General features: G+C 40.3%; 1 protein-coding gene across 1 annotated transcript in view; it reads right to left on the reverse strand.

The window, feature by feature from the left end:
• TENM1 (teneurin transmembrane protein 1) overlaps positions 1–21,791 on the reverse strand; it is a 368,853-nt gene that overhangs the window by 128,922 nt on the left and 218,140 nt on the right. Inside the window, exons 12-14 of the mRNA XM_054576998.1 lie at positions 15,263–15,382; positions 8,851–9,112; positions 6,308–6,575 (exon numbers count right to left, since the gene is read on the reverse strand). Coding sequence (XP_054432973.1) covers positions 6,308–6,575; positions 8,851–9,112; positions 15,263–15,382 — 650 coding nt within the window. The remainder of the gene's footprint in view (positions 1–6,307; positions 6,576–8,850; positions 9,113–15,262; positions 15,383–21,791) is intronic.

Consider the following 21,791-nt stretch of genomic DNA (forward strand, 5'->3'; position numbering starts at 1 on the left):
TTTAAAAACTCATATCCTTGGTGCTGTGCCTATAAAGCTGAATGGATAAAAAACCCCACTCACAGCTAACAATTATGAACTCATGAGTGGAGAGAAATGATGAAAGATTGTTATCTCGGCCAGCTTCTCGGACAGGAAGCCACTGGGGCGTTGAATTGGGTACTCGGCGAGGTGGGTTCGTCTCTTCAGTGAAGGGAGGCGGCAGTAAAAGGCCTACAGAACCCAGGACTGGGAGACGGAGTTTGAAGCCCTGCTCTGAAAAGGACTCTAGCCAAGTCACTTGATCTTTCCAAACCTCAGTTTTCCCCTCTGTAAAATGAAGATCATACTAATCATGCCATTCCTATCAGGCAGGAATGTTATGAGGATTAAAATGAGATAATGTACGTGAAAGTACTTGGCAAATTGTAAAGCACTGCCCATTTATTATTAAAATATTCAGTAGATGCTATTTCTGCTTCCCAGCCTGCTTAGTTTTTACTGAAGAGAAATTTATGAACACTAAAGCATCCTTCTCAGGGATGTTTTGTGTGCACAAGGCAACCGTAGCTTAGCACCTATTGCGATCAGCGTTCCCGTTTCTCTCTAACACAATTCAGACAGACTCGTGTGCATTGTGAACCTTTAGGAAGTCTAGTTCTCCCTGAAACACCACTCTTTCTTGCCAAACTACTGTACTAAATAATTATGCAATTGTTGTTGCCAATAACCTTGAAGAAAAATAGAATTGTTTATAGCAGGGCTATTAAAGGCGGATGGCTGATTTCTTGAACTTCCAGGACTCCAAACCACTGCAATTTAATTTAATTAAAATGAAGACCAGGCAGAATGCATTATTACATACTGATAATGTATGCGGACACAGGCGGACATAGGGAATTATTTTGACAAAATTCATATAATGGATGCAGATCAGAGCCCCCTAACAAGCCAGTTTGTCAAATTAAATAAGCTGTCTCTAGAATTTTAACAGCACCGTGAACTTAACAATAATGATGTTTTTACATTGTTTTGCAAGCAGCAGAGTTGGGAAAGAAACTAAATAATATACAATGATTTCCAGACATCATACCTTATTTATAGCTAGAAAATAAAGTACTAAGGCCAACTTATTTCAAATGCTCACATGGACTTTTTAGTCGGAGAGTCTTGTCTGTGTATCAGGCAACAAAATCTTTAAGCTGGATGAACTAGTGATTGTGGCTTTTGTACTACAACACTGGGGGTGATTTGACTCTTCTTCCACTTGATCAATATTGTACTTGGATTAATCAATCTTATCAGTTACCATTGATACTTCTCTAAGGAAGTCATTCACAGAACCTCTGCTGCTAATTTGCTCACTCTGGTATTATCTGGCTGGTTGCAAAGTCTGTTTTACTGGAAAAAATGGTGAGATATCCTAGGATCTCAAGCACTCTTTCTCTCATTTTGGCTGTAACCTCAACAATCTACTCTTCTTTTCTGACACTCTAGCCGTTAGAGATCCCATCAATTCCCCACAGCCAAGTGATGTGTGAAACAAGAGTCCCACATTTCAAATGAAGTGGACATTTCAACTTAGATATTCATCATCGCTTCAAATTTAGCTTCTTTAAATCTGAACTCCTCTTTCTACATCACCTGGAAGTGGGTGGGGCAGAGGTTCATATTTAATGGGCACGAGAAGGAAGAAGAGTGTGAAACCTTTCTAGCCATTGCTTAAACCAAAATCCTTGCTGTAAGTGGGACTGTAAGAATATTGGTCAAGGTTTGTTTCCTATAGCTGCTTTAACAAATTACCTTAAACTTAAAGGCTTCAGATAAGACAGATTTGTCTTCTTATGGTTAAGGAGGCCAGAAGTCTGAGATGAGTCTCATTAAGTTAGAATCAAGGTGTCAGCATGCTGGAGGCTCTAAGGAAAAATCTCTTTCTTTGTCTTTTCCGTCTTCTAGAGGTCACTCACATTCCTTGGTTCATGGCTCCCCTCCCTCATCTGCAAAGCCAGCAATGACGCATCTTGCTGAGCCTTTCTTCTATAGTTATAACTTCCTCTCTCTCTGACCTCCCCTTCTGCCTCACTCTTCCACACTTAAGGACCCTCGTGATGACACTGGGTTTACCTGGATAATCCAGGCTAATCCATCTCCAGGTCAGCTGATTAGCAACCTTAATTCTCTTCTGCCGTGTAATGTAATATATTCACAGGTTCTAGAGACAGACATGTTTGGTGGCTGGTGGTTATTCTTCTGCTAACCAAAAGACTATACTAGGATTTCTGAATCTGCAGCAAATCTGAGAAGTGTTATATATAGCACAGTTGTTACTATCTGGTGCAAAAGTGAGTGTTTCTTCTTTCATCAGTGAAGTGATTATAAAATACGGCCAGAAATACAACTAAATGCTTTCTTCTTTGTTTGTTTAGATTTGATTATATTTATTAAGGTGTGAGCTAAATGGTAATATTCTCAATACCTTTGTTTCCATCCACTGATCAACTGAACTGCTTATTGTCTGTTGCATTCTTAAGGGGCTCACAATCCATCTTCAGAGAAGCAGAGTCTCCAGCTTCATTCTACCACTTGTTCTAATGTTTTACCACTGTCAAGAAAATTCTTAGTGTCTATGGAGATGGAAATGGAGCCTAGGTAGTAAATAAAGTCCCTTTAACCATGATTAAGGCATCAGGACATTTCCTACAAGGTAAATAATCCATATTCTATTTTAGGTGCCACGCTTGAAATCATTTTGGCTGTTTTCCTTGGGATCCTTACCAGTTTTCTTTCTTTACCCTAAAAAAAATTGTGTCCCTTAAGTGCACATAAAACACCATAAAGAACATTTTTCCCCTCTCTTTCTGGATATTTATGAATGGGTCAACTGACTCTTGCTTTTATTACTGTTATTAGCCTTAAAAAGGAACCCACGATATACATTTTAGCATTTTAATTAAGGCTATTTTAAAGTCAGAATGCTTGAGGGAGTTTAAACCAGGAATAAATTATAGAAATACGAAGTAAACCTACACACATAGGCACACAATAGGAATGGAGGCTTCGTCACCAGTGCATATCCCGGAAAGGCTGCTTTTCTTTGTGTTTTAATTGTTTATGCAGTCATCGATGGACATATTAGAAACTGAGTTAGTAGGAGTCCTTAACTACAATAAGGAGGACATTTTTTGAATCCTTTGCACTAGCGGTATTTAAAAGGAAGAGGTGTAACACATTTTATGCATAAAGGGAGGTTGATAAAATGGTGCAGACACTGTGGAAAACAGTTTGGCAGATCCTCAACAAGTCCAACATAGAATTTCTGTATGATCCAATAATTCTACTCAGGTATATTCTCCAAAGAACTGAAAACAGATATTCAAACAAGTACTTGTACATAAATGATCACAGCAGCACTATTCACGATAGCCAAAAGGTGGAAATAACCCGATGTCCATTGGTTGATGAATAGACAAACAAAAAAGGTGATCTATCAACACAATGGAATATTATTTGGTCCTAAAAAGGAACAAAGTACTGGTACATGCTATGACATGGATTAGGTTTGGAAAAATCGTGCCACGTGATAGAAGCCACATACAAAAGAGTATATATTGTATGATTCTGTTTGTTTGAAATATGCAGAATAGGTAAATCCACAGAGAGAAAGAAGGTTGGTGGTTGCCAGGGCCTAAAGGGGAGGAAGGAGTGGAGAGTGACTGCTAATGTATGCGTATATGGGGTTACTTTGTGGGATGATAATGAAAATGTTCTGGAATTAGATATTGGCGATGGTTGCGGAACCCTGTGAAAATACTAAAGACCACTGAATTGTACACTGTAAATGGGTGAACTTTATGGTATGTGAATTGTATTTAGTTCAATATAGCTGTTATGTTTAAAAAGTAAGGCTAAACTGCATTTCTGTGAACCCTAGCAAAAAGTGACCACTGGATATGGTCCTAGGCAGCTCTTCGTGAGTGTGTGGGGTAAACTCATTGTCACAACTTAAGGAAAAAAAGGTTTTTTAAAAAAGCAAAATCCCCAAAACACCACAGGTATTGTGATGAGGGTCCCAAGGAATTGGAGAACAAAGGCCTATGGAGAAAAGTTAGAAGAAGGCTGGATTATTCTAGTGAAGCAAAGCCTTTAGGAGAATATCCTGGAGAGGAGACTGCGCAGCTTTGAGTAGGCACCAATCAGGGGCCCAGCAGGGATTACATGTCATGCTCACAAATGTTCACTGCAGGGTTGAATGAAGGGATTACGTAGAGGTGTAAGCAGAGCTAAGGGAATCGGCAAGGGCTGGGGTGACTCACCCAGGGACCGACAACACTGGGAAACCTCCCGGGGACAGAGGGAGAAGGAATGATAATGCAGAAGGCCAGAGAGGGCATGAGGATTTGAAGGAGGAGCTCCTGGACAGGAGCTGCCAATTTCTAATATAGTTACAGAGAGAGAGAGAGAGAGAGAGAGAGAGAGAGATGCCCTCAGCTGTTTCTTCCACTCTTCAGTCTCCACAGGGTGCCACCCATTGATTCATTCAAAAGGCAAGCCAGACCGCAAAGGAGTGCAGGTCACGCGGTCCAGAGAATCCAACTCTCAGATAACAGAGGAGGGCAGAGAAGAGATCATGTGTGTTTGGCAGGGAGGGCAAATGGAGAATAACTAATACAATGCTTACCTGTTATACCCACAGCTTCTGTCTTAGAGAAGCTGCGGTAACAAATAGCTGCATAGACTGTGTTTTATACCTTCGAACCCAATAAGCTGGCCGCAGCCAGAGTGAAAAACCCATACCAGTGCCTAACCTTTGTTGAGTGCTGACCACGTGTAAAGCACTTTGCATTACTCACCTCATTTAATCCTTATGTCGTAATAACCAAGGTAAGTAACATTCTTTTTATGATTCCCATTTTATAGATGGAGAAACTTAACATTTGGAGATTAAGTAACTTACTTAATGTCGACTCGCTAATAAGTAGATAGGGGATGATTTAAACCCAGGGAGGGAGTCTGGCTTCAGAGGTGTTCTTTCTTACTTTCCTTTGGGTCTTTCCAGTAAGTCCCCACTAACTGAGGACATCTGAACACAGCGTGTTCCTTGCATACTAATACAGTCCAACAGAGATGAGTTAATTATTTAAATATATGAAGGTCTCTTGGGCAAAGAAGAGTCACCAGTGTTTTTGTTTTCTCTCTCTCTATTTTCTTCTGGAAAGAAAGAAAGGAAATTCATACACTAGTCTAAAAAATGTAGGTCAGTTATATGGCACTTGTACCATGACAGACACTTCCAAGGGAGGATACGAAAACATCTCTTCTGAAGAACTATAAAAATAGTCTTCCATCTATCCAGTGGTGGTTTCCATGAGATACTGCCTGAAGGCACAATAGCTCCCAACTGCGGTTCCATAGACCTGTCAGGTCCCTTACGAAGTTTTCACTGTCATGTACAGAGTATGGAAAATAAAGACATTGGCATCTCTCTCTCTCTCTCTCTCTCTCTCTCTCTCTCTCTCACTCTTTTTCTCTGAGCATCAGTATTAGATTGCTTACTGTTATTTCCTAAGACAGGCTATTCCTTTTGTTGGTGTTAAAGAATCCCTTCTTTATAAAATTATGATAATAGTAGGTGATAGTAGATTTTAGCAGGGCTTTTTTTTCCCCCTTTTAAAATAGCTTTACTTGACAAAATAAAAAAGTTGGCAAATCTTTATCAGTTTCATTTTTTTAAATGTCATTTGTCTGAGAGAACTAAATATGTGAAAATCGTAGGCCCAAAGGACCTCTTAAGGTCTCTGCTATCTGTTAAGATTCTTGGTTTTAAAGTCTTGAGATAACAGAAAATCAAAAAGACTTGGAAGACAGGATGATTTTTTTATTTAACCTATCAAAGTAACAATTTAATGGAGTCTAACCATCTTAGACATAAAAGGTAGTAAGTGGAGATGCCTATAAGTTAGAATTTTGTAGTTTCTGTGTGGAAATGGCAGTGTAAATGTCAAATCCAAAAACATGGCCTCAAGAACGCCACACCAAAGGTCGCAGTTAGAAGGCGATATTCAGCTCTGGAGACAGTTACAGTCAGAGAGTGTGAGATTTCAGTGGGACGCAGCCATTATGAGGGGAACTAAAACCATTTGAAGCAAGAATGTGTTAGAAGGGAACTCTAAACAGACCCAAAGGAAGTGTTTAAATGAAAAAAAAAAAGCCTTGGATCCTTTATATAGAAGAAAACCCACAATCATTCCAAATACAAATTAATATGCAACTAGTACTTTCTGTTTTGTAACAATCATATTGCTGTTTACATAGAATTATTTTGACCTACCCAAGGCCTCCGCCAGGCCCCAAACCTTCTGTCCATAGATGTCAGTCTTGTTCCAAGCAAACGTGTAGACGAGATTAACTGCAGCAGGAAACCACTTCTGGGTGAGCCGCCCTTCCACAGCTACTGTGAGGTGTACTTTAATCATACCCACGGGAATGGTTGAATGGGTTAGAAGGATCCGTAGCAGGGTTTTATAGCCAGGGGTGCGACTGCTCAGGTAACTCAGCCTCACAAAGCTGGAAGGAATGGGGATCTCCTCCTGTACAACCTGAAAGAAAGCCAAATGGGCTCTTATGAGTGGCCACAGGTAGACAAGAATACTGCATGCTTTGTTAGCTTAGGAGCGGGACAAAGGAGAGACCTTAAAGGGAGCTATCAACATTTGTTCTAGAAACTACGTGAGGCTACGTGAGTATGGGTTTCGAATTCTGCACTGAATCTATATATGGACAAGATATCCAGCTAAGCTTGAGGACTGTTCTCCTTTTGCCCCTGCTAGGAAAGACTGAGAAAAGTACGATTTCAGTTTTTCAACAGTGTTCCAGAAATTGCTTAGTAAGAGTCAGGGGTCACACTGCTTGGTGAATGTCGAGCAGTTCAGTGACATGGACTCCAATAAGTGGTCTTTTTCTTATATGTTCCCATATACAAAATCTTGTTTGGTGTGTTCAGTCATATATCACAAAACTATTGTTGTGATCCTTATTTTGGCTCGGCTCTCTAAGAGGAAGGTCTCCAGAAGCAGGCCTAGCATGTGATATTTTATGACAGAGATTATGGATTCCCTGAAATTAATCTTTACTGATGCCATCAAACTCGTCTTCTTCGGAGCTTTGGAATGACCCTGAGGACCAAATATTTAATCAAATTTTGCTTACATATTTCTCTGTGCCTAGATGTACCAATAGCTGGGAAGATGTTTTACCAAGTTGGCAACTGTGACTGAAAAGCAAATAACTCCCAATAACTCGTGCAAATTTTATCATAAATGCTGGTCCCAGAGTGAAAATACCACTTGGCTTCTTTAATTAATTGCTATTACTTGTTTATTAGCACAGAAAGAGTTAAAAAACCAAAAGTGGTCACTAAAATTAAGTTTTGCATTTCATGACTTTTGACTTTCAAAATACAGCTGAAGAAAGAGCTCACTCTGTTCAACACAGTGAAGGTGACGTGGACAGTTGTGGGTATTTTTGTGCGCTCATTCATTTTTAGCTCAGAACCCTGTCCCTTCTTCTTTTTTTCCAAACTAGTGCACATAGCAGAACTAATTGTTAAACACATGGTATCTCCTCCTGCCCAGGATTTCTGGTCATCCTTTTCTGTGTGTGCACAAATCCCTCTTGTCTACTCATCGCCCAATTTTTCTTCCTCTACATTAGCCATTTGATACCAAGCTGTCCATTGGCTCTGTCTTCTTAGATGGTGGCAGAAGCACAACCGACAAAAATAGCATGACACTTACCACCTTAGTATTTCACTTCCCCAAGGGAACATGCAATCCTAGATCAGTTTGAAAACTTTTGTGTCGAAAGAGACCCATACTTCCTAATGACACAGGTGAAGGGATTGGCGTTACCAGTCAAATGCCCTCATTAAATATCCTGCTTTTTCTTTCTTTCTAAGGAAATACAATGGAACAGACAGGAATGGTAACTCTTTGGACTCCCTTTTCTGTAGAGCACTATTTTTTGTGAACCACTCTTAAGTGGTATCCTATAGGCACTGCTAATAGTTGGTGGGGATGTTGTGATGGAAGAAAAACCAATTCAATCCTGCAATGTCTGTTTACTTCTTCATGAGTATACTTTTGGAATTCTGGATACTTTTGGAATTCTGGATCTGTATGACTGATGAGTCCATTTTGATGGCTTCCACATTTAACTCTCACTAACATGCTTTCATAATGTCATGAGAGAATTGTACTATGGATGTTTGAATGACTTAATATTGAAGTTAAAATATTGAATGCTCAACAAAGAAAAATTTTCAGGAATCCTAAAATATCAGGGTTTAAAAATGTGTTCCTTGCATTATAAACCTTGAACACTCAAAGGCAAAGCTTTAAACAAAACCCATAGCCTTGAAAACTACCTTCAGCTAAACAAGAGGAACTGTCATGACTTTTAAGGACAATGACAGTGGATGAAAACTTGACAATGAAAGAAAACTAGATGTTTTAGGGAGCTTTAATTTCAGAAGCACAAATGGTCCCACCTTATTGATTATACTGTTATCACAATTGAGCCAGGTAGCTTTGTTCCTTAGAGCACAGTGTTCATTAGGTCAAGGTTTGGGGTTTAATTCTCATGACAGCTAGTTCATCTTGCTTTGTTCTGTGGACACAGATAGCGCCCTATAACCCTGGCCAATCACTTTGTAAATGTGTGCCAGAGAGATTACATTTGAAGGTTTCTTTTGATAAATGAAGGGCAGCGCATTATAGTACTGGCAGGAGTACCAGAAAAAGACTCTAGCCATTATACATTGTTGAGCACCCCATGATACTATGATTTTATACATTCAAAGGCCAAAGCACTCACCTGCAGCTCAGGAACAATAGTTCCCCGGTCTGGACAGGACCCTCCAAATGATGTGAGCGGTGAAGGAAGCACAATAGGGTTTGGGCTGATAAAGTTGGAGATATCGCAGGATGGTGGGTCTGATACAATTCTCTGCATGGTTACTTTCTCCACCACAATGAATTGGTTCCAAGGCAACCAGAGTGTCCTCTTCTCAGACAGGAAAGGTGAGCGATCAAAGATTAAGATGACAGAGATACCACCCATGGCTACGAGGTCAAAGCTGAGAAGGAAAATTATGAGACAGCTTTAACCAGATGAACACACAAAATAAGGATTAAAAATAGGTAATTTTAGTGTATTTCCCTTCTTTTGGGACTCGGCTATACTCATTCATATTCTCTAATTTATAAATTCCCTCTAGCTCAATATTCATTCATGGATGACTTCTTTTCATTATCCAGTAGACTTCTGAGAAAAAAATTCCTATTACCAGTTGATATTCACCCTGAATTTGTAAGCCAGGTTAATACTGTTTTAACTTTATTTTTATTGTTTACAGGATTACAGACGTCCCCCCTTCCCTCTTGCCCACCTCCTCCCCACCCTCGCCCCTGCTTCCGTCTGGCCATCACCACACTACTGCCCATGTCCACGAATCCTGCATATCTGTTCTTTGACTACTCCCTTCCCCTTCTTTCAACCAGGCCCCCCTCCGCCTCCCCTCTCACAGCGGTCAGTCTGTTCCATGTGTCCATGCCTCTGTTTCTGTTTTGTTGTCAGTTTCTTTTGTTCATTAGACTCCACATATAAGTGAGATCATACGGCATTTGCCCTTCTCTGACTGGCTTAAGGAGCCCAACTTGGTACTATTTTAAACAAAACTACTGCGTGTATTTCTGCAAAGGCAACTCTGACATCATGGCCACCCTTTGTGCTGGAGGGGACGGAAAGATGACCATTTCAACATTCAGCAGCATCTGTAATCTAATGCATTATTCATCCTCCAAAAAATTCTGATAATATAACTCAAGAAAAGTAAGGAGCCAAAATGTTAAATATCTTGTTCTGGATCGCAAACATCATGTCAGAAGCCTGACGGTGTCTTTGAGGTGGCCTTTGGAGAAAGATGCCGGCAGAGGAGAACTGTTCGCCGAAAGCTGCTTGAATAATACCCTGCCTGAACTCTCTGAATCTGGCTCCCTGCTTTGGCTCTTAACTGTACTTGAACTCTAATTTAGGATTTCGGGTTCCCTCTAGAAAGCCTTTTCGTCTCCTGTAAGGCGGCCTGTAATGGACCCTGCCCATCTCCGCTGACAACTCCTTCCGTATCTCTGACAAGGCAAGACTGCCTCTCCCACAAGAGCATCTCTGACATGACTCTTGCATTGGAGCATAACATTCAGGTTTCAGTTTATTTGGCACTAGATGGTTGTACCTTGCTTCTCTTTAAAGTATCATGATGTCTTTGAGATAATGTGCTTGAAAGCATTCAAAAAGAAGAAAATACTATATAAAAGTAAGGTAATGATAAATTATCATTATAACTTGAAAATGGATAAAGGCCAATATGATGCTCCTTAGTATTCAAAGCAACTTAAATCCACATCAGATGTATGCCATTCACTATATTAAAAGACTTCTTTCTGTAAGATACTTTTTTAAAGATAAAATACCCTCATAGGTAACCAGGTTAATTATGGATTTCTCACCACGCCCTTCATATGATATTTATTATGTTTATCATAGTATTACCAATGGTGTCTTGTTGCAGAAATCTTCAAGATAAAGATTCGTAGGGCAGTAATAAAGGATGGCTAACATTGATAGTTTATTGTTGCCTTTTCAGTTAAGTAGTTGTAATATTAGGGCAGTTTCCAAAAAGAGGATTTGAAGAACTTCAAGGATTGTACTAAAAAAAGAAAACCCAAACCGCTATGATTTAAGACAGAGAGGCTGAATTCGTGATAATACAGGAACAGTTTAAGGCAAGTACAGTGGGGAAAATCCACACTTGTCAAGAGACCTTTCCTCTAGTTCACATTCTACACTGACTTAACTCTGTGTCCTTGGGCGAGTTTATCTGCTTTACCCAAACCTTAGTTCTTGACTCCTTATAACTGCAGTGTTTATTTATTTGAAAATAAAAACAAACGCGAACTAACAACAACAAAACCCCCCACAAAAACAAACTCCAAACAAGAACATATATAGCTGGAAATCATTCTCTACTTATAGAAGGATTACGCAGACAGGGCAGGCTACTCGTTTTGCAGAAGAAATGCGGTTTTGACTTCATACACATCTAGGTTCAAATCCCAGCTCTGCTATGTTAACTTTGTGACTTTAGGCTAGCTATTTAACATCCAAGAGTGTCAGTTTCCTCATCAGTAAAATGGGCTAATAGGATCTATCACTCAACTATTACTGTAAATGAGTAAATGACATAAACACTTAAGAGTCAAGCATATATTAGGGACTTAACAAATGTTAGCTTTCTTCTCAAATCAGATGCACTGATCTATTAAATGTATAATGTTTTCTCTTGCAGTTCAGATGAACTCTAGCTCAGCTTTTGATTATCTCCATAAGCAGACACCAGTTTTTAAGTTTTCCTGGGAACCTCCCCCAGGCTTCCTGTGATGGTTAGTTTTCTGTGTCAGCTTGACTGGGCAACTGTACCGAGTTATTCAATCAAACACTAATCTATGTGTTGCAGCTGAGGTATTTTGTAGACGTGGTTAATATCTACAATTAGTTAACTTTAACTAAAGGAGATTACCCTTGATAATGTGGGAGGGACTCATTCAATTAGTTGAAAGACCTTCAGGAAAAAACTGAAGTTTCTCTGAAGAGGGAGGGATTCGGTCTCAGGACTGCAGAGATTCTTTCCCTTGAGATTCCAGTCTGTGAGCCTCCCCTTCTGTTTGGATTTACCAATCCTCACAATTACATAAGCCAATTGCTTGAGCTCTCCCTCTTTCTCTCCTTTCTCCTACCAGAACTGTTTCTCTGGAGAACCCTAACTGATTTCTCATCTTCCCACTTAGTTGTTATATACAGTAAACACTGTCTGGTTAACTCGTGCCATGGAGGTGGAAGGTGAGTCTGTGGCCAAAAACCCATGTGAACCATTGCAATGCCAAATATAATGCTCTCAGAATGATTAATTCTTTAGGATTTCCCCCACAGCAAATGATCTTTATTGTAATGGGTCATTAAGAACAGGCTATAAAGTCGAGAGAGAGAGAGAGAGAGAGAGAGAGAGAGAGAGAGAGAGAGAGAGAATATAAAAGACCCAAGGGAGGGGACATATTAGTTTGGAGGCTGTTGTCAATCCATCATAGGTGAGACCAGTCCTATGGATACACGGGAGACTACTGAAGCCTGTGCAAATGTTTACCTTTGCCTTGCGGCATCCTAAGTGAACAGACTGTTCCTTGAGGAGAATCTGAGGGAACCTTGTCCTCGTCGCTATGGCCTTCCAAACAAACTTCTTGAGACCTCTAAGGCTTCTCAAGAACCTCCTATTTGGCTTATCACTAGCTGAAATATTTATAAACAGTTTTCTTTCAACACTTCAACTGAGCACCTGCTCTCTAAGTTGAAGGTTTTAAATCATAGAAGACAAGAGCCAGATTACCTAGGTTCAACTTTCAGGCTTCACTCTTATTAGCTGTGTTCCTTTGGATATTATGTTTTCTCATCTACCAAATGGGGTGGATGATACAAGTGATTTCTAGCTCATAAGAGTTGTGGTGAGGATGAAATAAAATGACATTCATGTAAATGCCTGGCGTATAGTTGATACTCATACCTATTTCTGCTTTTTCTTTAGAATTGTCTTTTTTTCCTTTTCTGATACTTTGGCCTCTCCCAATCTGTGTATCTATTCTTTTCTTACTTTTAGGGGGTCCTGTAGTCCACTCACATCTTTCCCTCTGCTTTAAACATTTTTTTAAAATATTTTATTTATTTAATTTTAGAGAGGGGAAGGGAAGGAGAAAGAGAGGGAGAGAAACATCAATGTGTGGTTGCCTATCGTGTGGCCCCTACTGGGGACCTGGCCTGCAACCCAGGCATGTGCCCTGGACTGGGAATCGAACTGGTGACCCTTCAGTTCACAGGCTGGCACTCAATCCACTGAACCACACCAGCCAGGTCTCCCTCTGCTTTTTATACATCATTTTGGTATCACGACCTAGACTCTTCCTGGTTCTCTAGGGAAAGTTGTCAATTAATTTGTGCAAATGGATGATAATGGAGGTAATTATTTCCATATGCCACATAATGTATTTGCGTTTGACAGGGGCTTTGAGAGAATCAAGAGCTTAACCCAAAGAAGCGATCCCTTTCGAGGGAACCCCTGGACAGTGGCAGACGAGTGGGATTGAGAATTGGAGACAGAGGGTCTTGCATGTCTGACAGCAACTTGCGTACCACACTATGTCCTACTAGGTACCTAAATGCTCATCTCAGCCTTCTTATAATCCTTCTGCCCTCAGGTCTAGCTTCCTTATGTTATGCTACTTCTGAAATGTACTTAATCTGAGGCAGCAACAAAACGAAGACATATAAATGGAATCTCTCATCACACTGTCACTTTATGTCCAAGAGATGACAATGGGACAATCTGGTTGGCATTTGGGGCACATATTTTGAATGCTGACACCCTTTGTGGAGCCTGAGGGGGAGAGTTATTGCCAGAGGGGACTCTAACTAGTATCTGTCATCTACATAAGCCTAGTTGTCACAGTGAGCTCAGGGAGGAGGGTCTTAGCATTTCACTTAAAACTAAAAACACAGAAAAATGTCCCCCTCTAATGTTTTCTATAATCCGCAAACAAATTTTTAGGCTTCTTAGACATCAAGTTTCTTTTACGTTCTCTTGTGAATATCAAATAATTCACCGAAACCTTTGCATACAAGCTAAAAACAAACCCGAGGGCCCATCAGTTCTCCATGAGAAGTCAAATGCCCCTGAGGGCATATTCTATTTAAAGAAATAATCCATTTCTCACTTTCTGGAAAGTGGTGGGACATGCTGGCAAGGGGGAGGCCAGTTTTGTGTACCAGTTACTGGTGAGTGAACTACTGAAATTCCCTCATTCCATCTGAGTGGGAGAAAGGCCCATTGGAATTACTAATAAGCCCATCACATTTGAAAGGAAATATGCTCATGTATACATGTATAAGGAACATATATGTGTGAGTGTGCACAGTGCATGTATATATGTATATATTTATGCATGCGCGCGTGTGTGTATATTTTTTCAGACTATCTGCATCCAGAGTAGTTCTACTGAGCTTGTTGTAATGAATAGATGGCTAGTTAATAAATAATATTATTATTTGATATAAAAATCTCTAGATTTTCTGAAGTCTTAATAACAGTTTGTTTTCTCATGTAGGTTAAAACTCTCACTTATTATCTTCTTTAACTAATTATCTTTATAAGCATTTTCTTGACAAGCAGTTGAAAAAATTCATTCAGCATAGCCCAAGTTGAACAATTAACAATTCTGAAGTAGTTAGGAATTGATCGTAGATTCTTGAAATGAGATAGTTTCTCACATTGCGATAAAGCTCCAAGCCAACAGGTAGGTCTCTTTATGTGAGTACTGAAGTGGCTTATTACAAGTACGTTATTTTACGGTAGCCACCTGGAGACTAGGGCACCTCAAAATCATTATTACAGTGTTCCGGAGAGTCATAAACAGGTACGTTTAAGCTGGACACACAGGCCTATTGACTCAAATATTCTGAACAAATGTCTGTCTAAACGATAGCAACAAAAAGTGTTTTTGTGAGCAAATCTTTCTCCAGGTGGAAAAGATTTTACCTAGTGGTCTTGCTTCCCAGGTCTCTGAGAACCTCGAAACCCTTAGAGAGCAGCCTTGTGGTTGGTGCTGAAGGTTAAATCGCTATGGTTAGATAGACACCAAAAGGAATTGGTTAGGCTGACCATGGTTGTCAACCACTTACAGCCACTAGTCAAATAGTAAAATAGGCAGTCTAGGAAGGAGACATTTTAAAAATACGTCTTAATGTCACTGAATTCTATACTTTTGGAAGAAATGTTTTGGACACATTCATTTCTAAAATACTTTCAGGCTATCACGGAAGAACAGCCTCAGTGTGTTCTAGGGCCCCCTCTTTGTTACCTGCATCGTCATACTGGATGCTGCATCTGGGTTTATAAATAGAATGACATGAAGGCTAGAAAACTTTCCATAGGTCCAGGGTTTCAAGAAGACTTCAGAGTATGAGTACAGGGTTAGAAGACAAATTTGGTTAGATTTAGGTGGGGAAGACAGGAAATAAATATCACCAATGACTTCTTGATATACAGCTAGAAGATGGGGCCCGGTTTCACGCAGGTCTAGAAGTCAGTACTTGGCCCCCACAATAATCAGAAGCAATATTGACTTACCTTCCGTCTTGTCGGCTGATGGTAAATCCATAATCACTGTGGTGCAAGAAACTAACATTCACCCCTACTAGTGGGGTTCCATCTACCGCCACCACTTGGCCTCGAATCACGCAGGCACGCCTGCAACACAAGATCAAAGACAAATATAAAAGCATGTTGAAACTAGATTCTAGAAGCCAAGTTGGAGAAACTTTGCAAGCACAGTCAAGTATAATAAAGCAAACAATTTCACCAATCAGTAGTAAGTATGAATATCATGTCCGCAAGGGTATATGTATCTTTTTTACCTATGAAAATTGGGATTATACTTGGTATCCTGGTATTTTTAAGTTAGCATATTATTACCACTGTCTAATGTAATTAGAAATTCCTTAATATAGTATTTTGTTATTATATAAAATAGCCTTAAAATACTATTCCGTAACTTGTTTAAGCCATTCCCTATTTTAAGACATTTCATTGTTTCTTGATTTTTTTTTCTGCACTGAATTTCTTATTCTTTCCTTGGGAGGCAGGCCTGGTTGCGGGAGGATATTTTTCTGTTGTTGTAATTAAAATTAATTATATCGTTCAATACATAAATATCCTGTGGATATGACTGAAATCCCTGCAGACTGCCTCCCTCCAGTTCCTGCTCTTCACCTCAGAAGTGATCAGCAGCACCATTCTGTCACGAGCATTTTCTATGCATTTACATACATAGGTGTGAACATATTTAAGGCTCTTAGTACGTGTTGCCAAACTGCTTTTCTGGAATAACAATTTTTTTCTAAAAAGCAGACTTAGTTGGGTGATTTTTACAACTTAAAGTCTGCAAAAGAGACATGGTCCCTGCCTATAGGACCCTATTTCTCTTGCCTAATTTGAAGTAAAGTATTTCAGGGCTTTCCATTTAAACAGATGAGTTTCGCCTTTACCAAAGAATGGGATTCAATTAAACTAGTTCTTAAACCAGGGCTGTTCTTCCAGGGACACAGTCCACTATACTTTGAGCTCTAACCTGGCCAAGAAGCTGCAACAAACTTCAGGAGCTTGGCACTTAGGAGGGCCCGGGGGCAAATCACAACAACGATTTTTGACTACTCCTCAGTTACAGGGCGGGGTGGCAGGGAATGGGGGTGGTTCACTAGAGTCCAATCCGATACTTGGCTCTAGGATGTGTATTTTGATAGCTGGAGTTGGTACGGTTGGGGAAGGTTGGGCAAGGTCAATGGTTTTTCCTAGGACATCAGTATTGTTTTTTTCACCAAGTGGGACTCAGGGCATCCAGAGAAGCTGCATCTCATATTAAAAGTGGCCGTGTTATTTAGGCAAACATGGCTTTCCAAACTAACTAACTGTAATTTCACCCTGGTATTAGACATTATTCGAACAGAATCAGCAATTCGGGGCCACATATCTGAAGACTCACAGCCACAAAGATCATTTGAGAGAGAAAAAAAAATCTCTGAAAAAGCAAGAGACAGTTACCAGCCAAAGCTTGTTTTATATGCTATAGCTAATAAACTTCACTACTAAATTCTATTGCAATCAGAGGAACTGGATATGTTATACTAATAGGATTTAACCTGCATTACCTAAGGCCTTCCCACAACACAAATGACAAACCATTAAGCATTACACAACGAAAGCTAGTGTAAATGTTGCTATCTGTGTTTCCATATATTGAGCTCGCAGACCAATATTATTAGTCCTGATGTAGATCAGTGGCTTTCCTTCCAATGAGCTGGGCATTTTATGAATTCTTTAAGTCATGGTCCTGAACGGCATGGAAATGGCGTATTGGCACTTGCTTTGTCTTGTCTGATCCCCCCAGTGTCTTTTGGGGAGATTCTGAGATCCATTTGTTCTAATAGAGAAAACAATTGAAAGTTACTGTGTTCTGGAACTAATCCTGACAGAGCAGATCCCAGGTTCTAAGTCCTACGTAACAAGAAATGGAAAGAAAAGGATGACTCTAGGTTGATACAATAATATTCTGAAGGTCTTTACAAAGTAAAATTTGACAAGCTGGGTATAGGTTAAGTATAAACAAGGTGAGAAAAATCTCCTGCAAACTATACAAGGATTGGAGGCAGAGGGACTGAGAAGAGACTGTGTGATAGTGAGGCCAAACCATTTGAAAATCAGTTGAACATTGCTTCCTGAGCCCTGGGTGCCAATGGCTTTTTGGGGAGTGTGGTGGGAGGTAATTGCAAACTTGCCAAGGCTCTGCCAGTTAACTAGGTGCCCTTCGCAACAATAATAATGCCCACCTAGGTTGTCACTGATTCCCTATCGCCAAGACAATTCTACACTTCCTCATTTTATTTGTTCACATTAATCTAGACATTGTGTGTTCCCACAGCTGTACTAGGCTCAACTGTTTTTGTTTTTATTTTGTCAAGCCTAGTTGGCATTATTTGCTCATATTTTATGACGGACACATACCTGTCTCTTTCCTTTGCTGCTCTCTTATTTTCTATACAGCTTATTTTATGAAGGACCAGGTTGGTGGGTGAAAGTCTCATAAAAGTCATCATTATTCTGTGCATTTCTCTTGTATTCTTCTTTTCCTTCACTCTGTATCTCATTCTGAGTAGACTTGTCTTTTGACTCTTCTGCTCTTTAGTATTCCTCATATTTTATGAAGCACACAGGTTTGTGTGATAACAACTCATCAAAGTCGTCATTATTCAAGACATTGTCTACCTGTTCTTCTCATTCATTTCACTCTTCATCATTCATAAATGATGCTCAGACATGTCTTTTAACTCCCCTTTTTTTTATTTCTCATATATTATGATCCACACCAACTCACAGCATATGAAAACTTATTATTCTGCATTTATCAGCATTGGACTCTCTTTGTAATGTACTAGATTTTAAACGTTCTACAATTCCCTGTATTTTGCTGCATTTGCTCCCATTATTTACACACTCCATGTCATCCATTTTTCACAAGAATAACACGTAGCTCCTTTTATTCCTGGATTACTAGTATTTACTACAATCTTTGACCAACATCAGTCAACCTGCACTAGTGTAAGTTGTCTAAATTTTGGGACAGTATTATTAGAAAATTCTTTTTAAGTTTGCCGTGATCTTGATTGGCACTGCACAGGCAAACTCTCCATTTCAGAAAGAAAGCTCGGAGTCCGCTGGCTTCCCCAGGTTCTCCCGCCTCAGATCGCCCTTAGGGAACCTTCATCCATTCTTGGCAAGTATGGTGTATTGTGCCCCTTGTTCATTCAACTGCCATTTGGTGAACTCTCAGCTTCTGAACTCAATTTTCTGCTTTATTTTTCCTGATCCACATATCCACTAAAATGTAGTTTCTCCCCCATTCATACAATTTGTTCCGATTATGCTGCTCACATCCCAAGGCAGCTTGTATAGTTCATTTTTTTTATCTTTATTGTAGTTTTTCTTGCATCCCCCCCACCCCGCCACCCCGCTGAAGCACTGAGATTACGTGTATGGCAGGGTCTGGCTTTGGTAGTAAGTGCTGCAATCCTGTTTTCTGTGCTTTTCATCATTCCCATTGTAGTACCTCCCTGTCACCTCTCCCAGAGAGTCTCTGGTTTCTTCAAATGGCCGTCTACATGAGGCAGCCATACTTGGTCTGCCTTGGGGAAACATCTTGAGCTCTTCAAGTGTTGCCACATCAAACTACCCTCAACATGAGTCTGCAACCTTCAAGGACCTGTGTGACTGTCTTTTGTGTTGATGTGTATATGTGTGTGTACTCTCAGTGGCAGTCCGTCTTTGCCTGGGGCTCTCCTTCGATTCTGCCATGGGTGAGGTGCTTTGCTTTCTCGAATCTTTAAAAACAAGAACCTCTCCCTGCTGTTGTGGGTTACAGCATGAGTACTTGAACTTAGATGGACGTGTCCAATGTGACTTTAAAAACATGCGTGGGGGGAAAGCACCCCCCCCCCAAGTGTCTCTTTTCCTGCTCTCTGGAGAATACAGGCTGCTGCCAAACTGTCTACTTGCTGTCACCATGCTTTAGCAGAAACCCCAAAGGAATTGCCTCTCCCTTTAACTAAATGCTAAATCCCCTTGGTGTCTGGAGCTTGGTCTGAAGAACAGGGCATCATGGGAAATGAAAGTCAGAGTACACTTTACTGAAAGCCTTATTTAACTAACAAGCAGCTTGTTACAGTTCTGATGCAAAAGGTCTAATTCATTCTGTATTTGCTATTTTCATGGCATAGTCAAATTATCCCCAGCCTTCAATAAACTCTTGGTTCCATTCTCCTCTTCCCTTATTTGTTGTCTTTTGTCTTCTGTGTCAAATTTCCAATATTCATTCAACACCTCAGGCAAAAACATTAACCTCAAGCACAAAAGTTGGTTTGAAAAACAAGGCTGAAAACTAAATTGCTGAAAGAAGATGTAATTTACTGCATTGTGTTTCTGATTAAAATCTTTCTTAAGGAAATTAGGCTCAGGGCTGGGGAAGTTATAGCTATTTGCTTTTGTTGCTATCATGAGTATAAGCAACTACTGAAGGGTTGCATTTAAATTCAAGGACCTGGCCAGCAGGGGATCTAGCATGAGGTGGGCAGGTTAGGTGGTTCTCTCCATGGGAGTAGATGAAAGAAATCCTTTCCGCAGGTGACAGCTCTAGTCAAGATAGTGTTGAGAAGGACTGGGCTGGGAGAGGCCATGTGACTCCTCTGCTCACTTTGGAATCCTGCCCTGTCAGTTCCTCAATGAGCTGGCATTTGCTTCGAGTCTCCAAGGAGCAGAAACCTGCTGCATATGAGGTGCGGTTTGATGATTTTCCTGACATCTTCTCCTGCTGGCTTATTATAGCCAGAGTTGTAGGTTGTGTCATTTGGTCTATAGCACTGCTGCTTCTCAGGACCCTACTGAAATACAAATACCTCAGGGGCTGGGACGAAGGGCTTAAGATGCCTTTTTACCGCCACCTCCCTCCCCCTTCCAAAATGCAATGAATGAAGAATTTTCTCTTTAGAGTGTGAATTTGGGACTGTGGTGTTGGTCCTCTGTCCTTTCTGGCCATCTTCCTCTCATATAGTCCACTGGTTATCAAACTTGATCATGTACCTGGCCATCTGGAGGGTTTGATAAAACAGACTGCCCCTCTCCCTCCCAAGTTTCTCAGTTTGACAACCAACCACTGCTTTAGGGAAAGCAAGACCAGTACATAATCAGCTAATTAAAATATATGAACTGCCCTGGTTGGTGCTGTCCCACAAAGCGAAAGGCTGCTGGTTCGAATCCTGGTCAGGGCACATGGCAGGGTTGTGGGTTAGGTCCCCAATTGGGTGTGTGCGCGAGGCAACCAATCGATGTTTCTCTCACACATCGATGTCTGTCTTCCTCTCTTTCTCCATCCCTTCCCCTCTCTCTAAAGTAAATAAATAAAATCTTGAAAAAAATGTATGAACGGAGGAGGGAGTCGGGGGCGTACAACATACAAAAGCAGGCAAGTCACCAACTAGTTCACAGTCTCGCCATTATGAAATCTGCGAGGAATGACTTTTTAACTTCCATGCGAACCTCATGGGAATGGTTTGTAAAACTATACTTTGAGGAGTCACATTGAACTGTCACGACAAAGTGGCAGTTGGACTACAAGATGAACTGTAGGGCCCCTTCAAATCAGGTGATTACAAAATGGAAAAGTGTTTTATCCTGATTTGTTCGTCCCAAATAAGTGACATTTTTCTCCCCCACCCCTGTTATTCTCCTTAGACAGTGCTCGTATCCATGTTCTTGAACTTAGTGTAGCCAGTCTAGGGTAAGTTCCATATCTATCTGTCCTCCTTATTCGATAAGTCACTCCATGGCAAGGACCTGTGTGATTTGCCTCTCTGCATCCTTCCCAGTGTCTGGCATACACAGCACGTGCTCAGGAAAGCTTCAGAGAATTTCCAGTCAAATATTTTTATATGAAGTAGTGAGATACTTGCAACCTATCCTCACAGCACTGCTTCAAGGGTTTCGGAGACTACTTTGAGGTTCCTGTGTGACAGATGCCTTGCAGTTCATTTATTAGGAGCCAGTAAAATGGCTTGTGCATTAGGACTTTCTCATCATGAGAGTTTTGTTTGATAATTGACTACTTCAGGGAATTCAATAGTACCACCGTGACTGGGAGGAATGAAAGACTGGTTCTCTTCAAATGCTTAATTTATGAAGAGTAACCCCATTATTCCTTTATATATTACCATATAATTACGATTTCGTATTTCATAATTTACATACATTCGAGGGTTCTACTATTCAGATATTTGGGGGGGGTTCCACACAACAGATGCTGGTTTTTTGACATATGCTAGCTAAGCTAGTACAGCACCATGAAAACATTTAATGTTATAGCATAAACCTGTTTTCATGTCCTGAAAATGCGAATGCAGTAAACGTTCATATACAAACCCAATAAAATCTCATTAGTTTTTACTTAAATAGAGCAGGCTGATTTAATCCTACTCAGTTGGTCACCAGCCCAAATAAATAATACCTACCAAATGGGTAACATTAAAAGCAGCTGGGAGCATTACCCATCAACATT

Source organism: Pteronotus mesoamericanus, unplaced genomic scaffold (genome assembly GCF_021234165.1).
Source record: "Pteronotus mesoamericanus isolate MK-2021 breed Mesoamerican mustached bat unplaced genomic scaffold, CSHL_Meso_final contig_40, whole genome shotgun sequence".
In the NCBI taxonomy this organism is placed as follows: Eukaryota; Metazoa; Chordata; class Mammalia; order Chiroptera; family Mormoopidae; genus Pteronotus; species Pteronotus mesoamericanus.